Below are 12,913 nucleotides of genomic sequence, written 5' to 3' on the forward strand. Positions count from 1 at the left end.
AAAACCAGAGTAGTTCCACTGAAGAAACTGTCTCTTCAGACTAGAGCTGAAGGGAGCACTCATTTGAGCAAGATTAGCCTCAAATGTGAAACAGCAGTTAGAGAAAAGGCTCCAGATAAATGTATATTTTTGGTCTGATTCTTCTGTGATGTTAACATTGGATAAAGGGTAATTTAAATAAATGGAAGCCATTCATCCAACATCGAGTAACGGAAATACGAGAGAAAACATACCAGAGTCCTGGAATTATTGCCCTAGAGATGAAAATCCAGCCGACATGCTGACCAGAGGAATGAAGACGACTAATTCCATGTAAGGAATAACATTAGCTGAACTATGAAATAGTGATATGTGGTGGCATGGACCTAAGCGGTTATTACAGAGCATCGATTTGTGGCATAAGCTCGCAGAATCAGTAAAAGATTTTGAAGTTAATGAAAGGCTTGAACTTCCAAAGGAAGTTGTGTGAACTCAACAGTCATAGGTTAAAGTTCCATTGAGAACGAATTTATTAAAAGGTATTCATCATTTAGCATATTGATTAGAACTACTGTGTGGTATTTAAAGTTTGTAAGCAACAGTTGAATCAAACCACCATTAAGAAAATAAAGTTTTTTGAGTGCTTCTGAATTGCATAATGCAGCAAAGGTGTTAGTCAAATGCGTACAACATTCTGAACTTCAACCTGAAATTCGGTGCCTGCTGTTGAAATGACCAGTTCCAAGTAATAGTAAGGTTTCATCTTTAAACGTATTTCTTGGTGAAGACGAACTTTTACGAGTTGGTGGGAGATTCTTTCCAATCTTTAAGAAATCCAGAAACTTAAACTCCTTTTACCAAAAAGACATCATTTCACTGAATTATTATCACAAATTTTCATTCATTTATTTTCACAAAAAATCTCATCATTAGGGTGTTCAAACACCTTCCCTTATCAGACAATTATACTGGATGTTTTCCAGACAAGGCAGAGCTAGGCGTGTTATAAATGCATGACTTGTTTTCGAACAAAAAGCCAAATGACAGGAGACTTAACCAGAGATAGAGTTGTAATAACTAAAACATTAAAAAAAAAAAAAAAAAAAAAAAAAAAACATGACTAGACTTTGCAGGACCAGTTATCATCAAGCCTAACTTGAAAAGATATAGGGTTACTTTAAAATACATATTGCGATACTTACTTGCTTCAGTAAAAAGGAAAATTTAGAAATAGTACCGGATTTGTCTACTGAAGCATTTTTAGCACGTCTTAGAAAGTTTATAGCCAGACGATACAAAACCTCCATTGTTTGGCGTGACAATGCCATAAACTACAAAGAAACAAAGAATGTTCTTGATAATATTTTTATTAATCGTTAATCGGATTCTATCCAACACTTTAGTTCCAAAGAAGGTATAACATGGAAATTTATTCATCCTTCTTCCCCGCATTTGGCAGATTATAGGAGGCTAATACAAAATCAATGAAGGGAAATTTGATAAAGGTCAGGAAAACAACAATTTTAAACTTCAAAGAGTTTTATACATTAATTACACAAACAGAAGCTTGCTTGAACTCTTGACCTTACCACCCATTTCAACTGATTCAACAGATCTTCAACCTTTGACTCCAGGTCATTTCCTAATAGGAGCTCCACTTTTGTCGATACCAGAACTGAATGATTCTGTAGATTCTTTGTCCTTGCCTTCTATGTGGACCTTAATTCAAAAACTTAGCTTTCTGGAGTGCGGAATATCTTAACCATCTGCAAACCTGTTCAAAATGGAATCAAATGAAATCCAATCTCAAGGCAGAAGAACTAGTTTTGCTGAAGGATAAAAACAAGACACCCATGACGAGGACACTAGCTCACATTGAGACCTTTTATGTTATGGATTAACTAGCACGAGGCATGGACGTCAGAACACCAGATGGAATCTTTTGTCAAGCCATCTCGAATATCAGTCCACTTCCATTCCCAAATGATGTTGGACAACCGTCCACTGGGATGTTCTGGTTTGAATAGAAACACTTCTCTGCCTCGGCATGGCAACAGCCTGAACTTGATTTTCGATTTGCTTTGACACAGCTTGAATGCTGCTGATGAGATGTTTAATAGATTCTAGATTAGAATAATTCATTTGGTATTTTAAGTTCCCTTTTAAACTACATTAAATGTTGATTCAGATAGAAATACCTCTGTTACAATACTCAATTGTTAGCATCTCTGAGAACAATCATTAGCTAAAATGATCATAAGATACTAAAAACATGTTTCTCAGCCTACCCATCATATAAATTTGATATTTATGCTACATTCACATTCGATAACTTTGTTTAAATAATCAAGGATATCAGTATTCAACTTTCATAAGGCATGATTAAAAAGATCTTCTGTGGACTTAAAAAAAGAGTCATTTGATAATGTTATTATGTTCTCAAAATCATTACTGATAATTTTCATAAATGGTCATATTGGAAAGGAGGTTGCTCAGAGAGGCTTCACTGTAAATCAGTTTTGATAAGATAAAAATCACAATATTTTCAATGGTAGAAGTAATTTTAATTCACTTGTTTTGCAGCAAAAATCCAATTACAATTTTGCTTTCTACCATAAATGTTTTTTCTGCTGTAGAAATTATATAGCATATAAATCAAATTTTATGCCTAAATGCACTTATATTTCATCCAAGAAAATCCATGATGATGCATACAAATCGCAGGTCAACACCTATTAATCGCTTGCCTGATTATCCCGAGTTATCTCGGGTTCGTATATATTGCAGTTAATTATTATCCCGAGAAAAATCGGGTGAAGCAGAATTTGTTCGTACGATTTCTTTTATCACGGTTTTACTCGGTCTGGAGGAAATGAAAGGAAATATTCAGCTTTGATTGGCAGTTTGGAAAATTTTGTTGGTTGTGCGGTTCTTTTGGAGGGACTGGTTGCGTGTTTCTCTAATGTATAGTATACGTTGGCTTGTGGATTAGTAATGTGTAAAGAAGGATGCATGCGTTGGAAAAAAATAAAATAATGGCGATGATGGAAGATAGCGAAAGCGATGATTTTTCAGATAGTGATTATGAAAAGGTGGGGGGAAAAAAATCCAACGAGACAGGGTATTCTTTGCTCCCGTGACAGAGATTCCAGCAGTAAGCCAGTAAGAAAAGAGACCAGATACCAGTGTATAACGTCAGGTATCACTCTGTGGTGTCCCTTGTTTCAAAAACTATCATACAAAGATTAATATTTTAACTTTTTTTTGTTTGCCCGAGATAACTCGGGATAGTAAACTAAAATTAAAAATAAATTCTTTTACATCTTCAAAAAATTAAAAATTCAACATAAAACCTACAAATGTTGATTTGTTTCGTTTTGTTGTATTTAATAATAAAATAAAAAAAATGTGATGATTTTTTGCAAATTCTTTCAAAAAAATTTGTAAGGGAAGCGGTTAATATAATTTGAAGACATTATTACTGTGCTAACTAAAAAAAAAAAAAAAAAAAAACTAATTTCCAGCTAATATTATTTTATGGGTGGAAGTAAACCTACTAATTTTTAACATAAAATTATATACGCTATACACTATCTTCTGCAAACAATTTCTGGTTAAGATGATTAGCATTTAGAGAAGTTATTTATGACAGTCAAGGCTGTATGCTTCCACAAAAGCCTTTCTGCTTGTATTTACATGTGAATGACATGAAAAATATACCTAAGCAATTTCATTACTGTGGTTTATCTCTCTAGCTACTGGTGAGAGTGGTTTAGTTTTAATTATCGGTATCAGTAAACATCACACGATCATTTAATAAAATTCCTTAACCCAGCACTACTTGCGCCGGGCCTGCGCGACAACGTTTATAGATTTATATTTTATGCAGGTCATTAAACACCATATGAAGCATTTACTTAGAAGATAATTTAAGACATTTAGTCATTTAGTTTGCATTTCAGTATTAAGGGATTAGGTCTACAAAGATTTGACAAACTCATCGAGCCTCAGAAGCCCGGTCCAAGTAATGTCAGGTTAACTCACAAAATAACTAATTAAATTACCACAGTTAAACAATTTCATTACAGTATTGCAAACTTAAATACCATTTATTATTCACTTTCAATATTTTAGGAAAGGGGACTTTCAATATTAATCAAATGTGAGAATTAATAAAAAATTATTACACATGTACCTAAAGGAAAAAATAGAATGGTTTTACAAGGAATTTAATGATTTACAAGAAAATTTAGATAATATTATTACAGCATTAATATATATTTATTTAAATAAAAAATAATTACAAAACTACACAATACCATGTCATTAAAATATCAGGAAAGTTAAAATCATATTTTAAATTATCAATCCATTTACCTGGACTAAGAGGCCTAGATGAGCTAGGAGAGGGATTATGAGGAACAGGACTGGATGCCGCCCTAGGACGAGTGTGTAAAGCACTACTCATTTCATTAAAATGCCTAAATAAAAAAATAATAATAATAAAAAAAACACTGATTAGTAACCCAGATTTAAATTATGAATTTTTTAAATTACATGCTCAAAGATTCCTGACTTTAAATTTTGTGATACTTCTGAACATGCATAAGAAATTTCTTAAATAAACTGTTGTTTATGTTTCGCAGAGCCCGTAATTATAATCAAAGATAATTTATTTCAAAGGAAAATATATTTTTATAAAAATATAGTATTTAGAATAAACACGTTTTTAAAAGCAAATTATGATTTGTCAAGACAGGCTTAAGTCTGTTTCTGTGTTTCTTAGTTTAGGGAGGGGGAATCTTGATCTTTTGCATTAAAAACAGTTCTCACTCATAATATTAAATACCAGTACCTTGCTGCAAATTGTCAAAAATCTTTAGATTTGAAAACCATAAAAATATTTGCATTTTGCTCATAATATTAATATTAAATATCAGTATTGGCCACACTTCATGCCAGTAACAGCCACACATTTGAATTCAGGAATGTTCAAAAGCCACATCTAGATCTTCTAAAAGCCGCAAGTTCATATTTACATCATTCTAAAAGTAGTGGAGGAGGTTTTAAATAGAAAGAAATAACTGATAAACCAGGACCTTGCTGTAAATTCTGATAACTCTTTAGGTTTATTTATCCACAAAATAAATTGGTATGTTGCATGATTCATCCCAGAGGACAGTGAAAGATAACGCAAGTCATTCGCACTAACCCAGAGGCAGAAAAATCTCATTTTCAAAACAAAGCCATAAAAATATTATCATTTTGCTCATAATATTTATATTAAATATCAGCATTTACCGCCTTTTCTCAGATAATTACTGGGTTTAATTATCTACAGAATAAATCACTATGGTGCATGATTCATTACAGAAGGCAGTAAAAATACAAGAGATGTCTTCTGTCATTAAAATCTCCACCAGAAAGTGATAAAAAGCTTTAACCCTTTGACGGTTATGGAAATGAGCAGTTTCCATTTACTTAATTCGCGGAGCATTAGGAGTAAACAGTAGTTGAAAGTGGCAGCTGTTTTTCCCCGCCGTTCTTCCGAAAATGTCACCTTTCTCTAGCGATGCCGTAGATAGCTCGCATCGCGCGTTTAAAAAATTTCTTAAAGTATTTGTAGTACATAAATAACAGTTTTTATGTACTTTAAAATAATTATTAACCAGTAAATTATAAATGATTGTAACCAATTATATAAATATTAGTTAATTATAAATATAAGACAAATATTAAATTGAAAGGACTAAATAAATACAACTAATGTAAAACTTTATGAAGCACAGTATAAATACAGTAATTACCTAAAAATCTTTTTGTGTGTGATATACTTTAAAACATGGAATTGCACATAATGGGGCATTACAGTCTTTGCAATACGTACATATTTCATGGTGAATTCTTTTTCCATTAGCATCATTTTTGCTACAACATACCACACATTGTCTAATAGGTTCTTTCTAATAGAGAATTTCAGAAATATTTGTCACGCAAGCTTTCACGCCTACATCACCAGTAAAACTAAATCGGCTAGGAGCGTGAGAACTTGAATCAATTATACACCACTGTCGAACACTCGAAAAATCTTCCTCATCACTTGAATCGTCTTCTGAGCTTGAAATACTGTGAACAAAGTCTTCATCAGATTCGAAACTTGATAAGCTTTCTGTATCACAATCATAATCATCATCATACCTATCTAACTTTCGCTTTTGAACCATTTTACTGTACAAACACCCTAAAAACCGCGCCAAAATACGTATAAAATGAACAAGGTCCCCCCCCAAAAAATCCACCTTCATTATGCAAAGAAATTCATGGAACTCGTACTGCCATCTGTAGAGAGTAAAACTAACTAAATTTCGCACGTAGCATTCGTTTGAAACACAATCAGTGCAGAATAATAATGGCGAACGAAGTCAGCTCGTCAGCGTGTATTGGGGAAAAATTTCACAACGCGAGTAGTGCTCGTTACTAACCATTTCGGTCAAAATCTTGCTCCCGAGCGGAACTCGTTTGTGTGCACGATTCGATTGCGAGCTGAACTTGTTCATAACCATCAAAGGGTTAATATCATTTAACACATTAACAGAACTGATAGAAATCACAATCAGGTGTACGAAACAAATTTTTAAACCTTTGTACAAACATTTTTTTTTGCTCATATTATAAATCATCACTTTTCTGTAAATTCTCAGATATCATTGGGTTTAATTATCCACAGTATAATCAGTATGGTGCATGATTCATCACAGAAGGCAGTAAAAATATAACAAGTCATTTATATTAGTAACGAGACAGAATAATGAACAATCTCAAGACTATAAACTCAAAAAAATAAAATGCATTAGAAGCATTTGATGCTGTTTATGCTCATCCACAGAGCTGAAAGATACAATCAGTAGCACAATCAGAACTTTTAAACCCTTATATAAAATTTTACTTTTCCTCAGAATACTAAAAATTTGTATACATATCAGCACCTTTCTGCAAATCTTCAGATATCACTAGGGTTCAGTTATCCATATAGAGTCAAAAGTCGTTAATTCGGACACCCATAATCCGGACCTCAAAGATAAAAACTTTCTGCGCATGTGCCAACGCAGAACATGCACAGAATCGCCGAAGTCCCGACGAGTCCGGATTAACGACTTTTGACTGTAATAAATCAGCATGGTGCATGATTCATTGTAGATGGCAGCACACATATAACAGAAATCGTTGGTACTAAACACGAGACAGAACAAAGAAAAATCTTAAAAAAATAAAACTTTAAAAATAATTATCCTTCACATTAAAAGACATAAAAATCTTTATGGCTTTAATGCATTCACAGGACTGATAGAAATCACAATAAGGGGTATGAAACAACCTTTTAAACCTTTGTACAAACAATTTTTTTTTGCTCAAATCATAAATCATCACTTTTCTGCCAATTCTCAGATATCATTGGGTTTAATTATCCACAGCATAATCAGTATGGTGCATGATTCATCACAGAAGGCAGTAAAAATATAACAAGTCATTTATACTAATAATGAGACAGAAAACTGAACAATCTCACGACTTTAAACAGAAAGCAATAAAATGCTTTAAAAGGATTTAATGCTACTTATTCTCATACACAGAGCTGAAAGATACAATCAGGAGCATAATCAGAACTTTTAAATTTTATATAAATTTTACTTTTCCTCACAATACTAAATATTGGTATATATATATATATATAACGACCTTTTTGACAATCTTCAGATATTATTAGGGTTCAGTTATATACAGCCGAAACCAGCATGGTGTATGATTAATTATAGGTGGCAGCACACATATAACACAGGTGCTTTGTATTAATTACCAGACAGTACACACACACACACACACACACACACAAAAAAAAAAAAAAAAAAAAAAAAAAAAACTGAAGTAATTATTTCTTGCATTGAAAAAAAAAAAAAAAAAAAAAAAAAAAAGAGGTCTCACTCATAATATTACAAACCAGGACCTTCCTGTAAATTCTCATAAATCTTTAGGTTTATTTATCAACAAAACAAATTGGTATGTTGCAAGATTCATCCCAGAGGACAGCGAAAGATAACGCAAGTCATTCGCACTAACCCAGAGGCAGAACAAACTCATTATTTTCAAAACAAAGCCATAAAAGTATTATCATTTTGCTCATAATATTTATATTAAATATCAGCATTTTCTGCCTTTTCTCAGATAATTACTCGGTTTAATTATCTACAGAATAAATCAGTATGGTGCATGATTCATCACAGAAGGCAGTAAAAATACAAGAGATGTCCTCTGTCATTAAAATCTCCACCAGAAAGTGATAAAAAGCTTTAATAGCATTTAACACATTAACAGAACTGATAGAAATCACAATCAGGTGTATGAAACAACTTTTTAAACCTTTCTAAAAACAATTTTGTTTTGCTCATATTATAAATCATCACTTTTCTGGAAATTCTCAGATATCATTGGGTTTAATTATCCACAGTATAATCAGTATGGTGCATGATTCATCACAGAAGGCAGTAAAAATATAACAAGTCACAATCTCAAGATTCTAAACTCAAAACCATAAAATGCATTAGAAGCATTTGATGCTATTTATGCTTATCCACAGAGCTGAAAGATACAATCAGTAGCATAATCAGAACTTTTAAACCCTTATATAAAATTTTACTTTTCCTCAGAATACTAAATATTTGTATATACAGTACAAATCCGGACTCGTCGGAACTTAGCCGATTCCGGATTATAGATCATCAATTTAAATCTGGTAAGATGGTATGAAGATATTATACAATTAAAAATATGAAACCATAATTTATGAAATAAAGAGCAGTTATGATCTAAAGGGTATCAAATTTAAAAAAAAAAAAGGCTTAATATTTATTTTTTTTACTTTAGTAAACATTTCTTTCAATGTAAGTTGCTTAAGTTCGTTTTTTGTGCTAAACGCGCACGCGTAGAGGATACTACAAAAAAAAAAAAAAAAAAAAAAAAAAAAAAAAAAAAAAAAACCTTTGTGGATTTGAGGTCATTATAGATCATTCCAGATTAGATACTTTGTACTGTATATCAGCACCTTTCTTCCAATCTTCAGATATTACTAGGGTTCAGTGGTCCACATAAGAAAGATTGGTGCATGATTCATTATTGGTGTCAGCATGCATAAAACAGAAGTGCTTTGTATTAATCACAAAACAGTACAAAAAAAAAAAAAAAAATTCTGAAATAATTATTTCTTGCACTGAAAAAGGTTCTCACACATAATACTACAAACCAGGATCTTGCTGTCAATTCTCATAAATCTTTATCCAAAAAATAAATTGGTATGGTGCATAATTCATACAAGAGGACAACGAAAAATAATGCAAGTCATTCGCACTAACCTAGTGTAGTGTGTAGTGTATTTAATTATGGCAAAGCACACTAGGGCTATCTGCCTAAGGGGAGGGATGCCTTTCGTAGAGGACTTTCTAAGGGAAACTGGCTCGTATACACGTAACACATGGGGAAAACCACGAAAACGCCCATGCAGCCAGCCCGTTCGCGGGATTCGTACCTCGGACCGAACTACCAGTGTTCAGCGTCTTTACCGCTCGGCCGCTGGTGGGCCCCGCACTAACCTAGAGGCAAAACAATCTCATGATTTTCAAAACAAAACCATAAAAATATTATCATTTCGCTCATAATATTTATATTAAATATCAGCATTTTCTGCCTTTTCTCAGATAATTACTGGGTTTAATTATCTACAGAATAAATCAGTATGGTGCATGATTCATCACAGAAGGCAATAAAAATACAAGAGATGTCCTCTGTCATTAAAATCTTCACCAGAAAGTCATAAAAAGCTTTAGTAGCATTTAATGCATTTACAGAACTGATAGAAATCACAATAAGGGGTATGAAACAACCTTTTAAACCTTTGTACAAACAATTTTTTTTTTTGCTCAAATCAGAAATCATCAATTTTCTGCCAATTCTCAGATATCATTGGGTTTAATTATCCACAGCATAATCAGTATGGTGCATGATTCATCACAGAAGGCAGTAAAAATATAACAAGTCATTTATACTAATAATGAGACAGAAAACTGAACAATCTCACGACTTTAAACAGAAAGCAATAAAATGCTTTAAAAGCATTTAATGCTATTTATGCTCATACACAGAGCTGAAAGATACAATCAGGAGCATAATCAGAACTTTTAAACTTTTATATAAAATTTTACTTTTCCTCACAATACTAAATATTGGTATATATATATATATATAACGACCTTTTTGACAATCTTCAGATATTATTAGGGTTCAGTTATATACAGCAGAAACCAGCATGGTGTATGATTAATTATAGGTGGCAGCACACATATAACACAGGTGCTTTGTATTAATTACCAGACAGTACACACACACACACACACACACACACAAAAAAAAAAAAAAAAAAAAAAAAAAAAAAAAAAAACCTGAAATAATTTCTTGCATTGGGGGAAAAAAAAAAAAAAAAGGTCTCACACATAATATTACAAACCAGGACCTTCCTGTCAATTCTCATAAATCTTTAGGTTTATTTATCAACAAAATAAATTGGTATGCTGCAAGATTCATCCCAGAGGACAGCGAAAGATAACGCAAGTCATTCGCACTAACCTAGAGGCAGAAAAATCTCATTTTCAAAAGAAAGCCATAAAAGTATTATCATTTTGCTCATAATATTTATATTAAATATCAGCATTTTCTGCCTTTTCTCAGATAATTACTCGGTTTAATTATCTACAGAATAAATCAGTATGGTGCATGATTCATCACAGAAGGCAGTAAAAATACAAGAGATGTCCTCTGTCATTAAAATCTCCACCAGAAAGTGATAAAAAGCTTTAATAGCATTTAACACATTAACAGAACTGATAGAAATCACAATCAGGTGTATGAAAGAACTTTTTAAACCTTTGTAAAAACAATTTTTTTTTTTGCTCATATTATAAATCAACACTTTTTTGTAAATTCTCAGATATCATTGGGTTTAATTATCCACAGTATAATCAGTATGGTGCATGATTCATCACAGAAGGCAGTAAAAATATAACAAGTCAACAATCTCAAGATTCTAAACTCAAAACAATAAAATGCATTAGAAGCATTTGATGCTATTTATGCTTATCCACAGAGCTGAAAGATACAATCAGTAGCATAATCAGAACTTTTAAACCCTTATATAAAATTTTACTTTTCCTCAGAATACTAAATATTTGTATATACAGTACAAATCCGGACTCGTCGGAACTTAGCCGATTCCGGATTATAGATCATCAATTTAAATCTGGTAAGATGGTATGAAGATATTATACAATTAAAAATATGAAACCATAATTTATGAAATAAAGAACAGTTATGATCTAAAGGGTATCAAATTAAAAAAAGGCTTAATATTTATTTTTTTTATTTTAGTAAACATTTCTTTCAATGTAAGTTGCTTAAATTCGTTTTTTGTGCTAAACCCGCATGCGTAGAGAGCATACAAAAAAAAAAAAAAATTTGTGGATTTGAGGTTCTCATTATAGATCATTCCGGATTAGATACTTTGTACTGTATATCAGCACCTTTCTTCCAATCTTCAGATATTACTAGGGTTCAGCTGTCTACATAAGAGAGAATGGTGCATGATTCATTATTGGTGTCAGCATGCATAAAACAGAAGTGCTTTGTACGAGACACGAGACAGTAAAAAAAAAAAAAAAAAAAAAAAAGAAAAAAGAAAAAAAGAAACTGTGAAATAATTATTTCTTCCACTGAAAAAAGTTCTCACTCATAATACTACAAACCAGGATCTTGCTGTCAATTCTCATAAATCTTTATCCACAAAATAAATTGTATGGTGCAAATTCATACCAGAGGACAGCGAAAAATAATGCAAGTCATTCGCACTAACACAGAGGCAGAACAATCTCATGATTTTCAAAACAAAACCATAAAAATATTATCATTTCGCTCATAATATTTATATTAAATATCAGCATTTTCTGCCTTTTCTCAGATAATTACTGGGTTTAATTATCTACAGAATAAATCAGTATGGTGCATGATTCATCACAGAAGGCAATAAAAATACAAGAGATGTCCTCTGTCATTAAAATCTTCACCAGAAAGTCATAAAAAGCTTTAATAGCATTTAATGCATTTACAGAACTGATAGAAATCACAATCAGGGGTATGAAACAACCTTTTAAACCTTTGTACAAACAATTTTTTTTTTTGCTCAAATCAGAAATCATCAATCTTCTGCCAATTCTCAGATATCATTGGGTTTAATTATCCACAGCATAATCAGTATGGTGCATGATTCATCACAGAAGGCAGTAAAAATATAACAAGTCATTTATACTAATAATGAGACAGAAAACTGAACAATCTCACGACTTTAAACAGAAAGCAATAAAATGCTTTAAAAGCATTTAATGCTATTTATGCTCATACACAGAGCTGAAAGATACAATCAGGAGCATAATCAGAACTTTTAAACTTTTATATAAAATTTTACTTTTCCTCACAATACTAAATATTGGTATATATATATATATATATATATATAACGACCTTTCTGACAATCTTCAGATATTATTAGGGTTCAGTTATATACAGCAGAAACCAGCATCGTGTATGATTAATTATAGGTGGCAGCACACATATAACACAGGTGCTTTGTATTAATTACCAGACAGTACACACACACACACACACACAAAAAAAAAAAAAAAAAAAAAACCTGAAATAATTTCTTGCATTGGGGAAAAAAAAAAAAAAGGTCTCACACATAATATTACAAACCAGGACCTTCCTGTAAATTCTCATAAATCTTTAGGTTTATTTATCAACAAAATAAATTGGTATGCTGCAAGATTCATCCCAGAGGACA

The 12,913-nt window shown here is 31.9% G+C and overlaps 1 protein-coding gene across 4 annotated transcripts in view; it reads right to left on the minus strand.

Annotated features, from left to right (window-relative positions):
- The window catches only part of LOC118186463 (coiled-coil domain-containing protein 6), a 119,408-nt gene that overhangs the window by 32,641 nt on the left and 73,854 nt on the right, over window positions 1–12,913 (minus strand). For all 4 annotated transcript variants that reach the window (XM_035356567.2, XM_035356566.2, XM_035356565.2 and 1 more), the window contains exon 6: window positions 4,357–4,460. In XM_035356567.2, the coding sequence (XP_035212458.1) occupies window positions 4,357–4,460 (104 nt within the window). The remainder of the gene's footprint in view (window positions 1–4,356; window positions 4,461–12,913) is intronic.

This window comes from Stegodyphus dumicola, chromosome 8 (genome assembly GCF_044657685.1).
Source record: "Stegodyphus dumicola isolate Sdum_Otavi_A_Nest chromosome 8, ASM4465768v1".
Classification (NCBI taxonomy): domain Eukaryota; kingdom Metazoa; phylum Arthropoda; class Arachnida; order Araneae; family Eresidae; genus Stegodyphus; species Stegodyphus dumicola.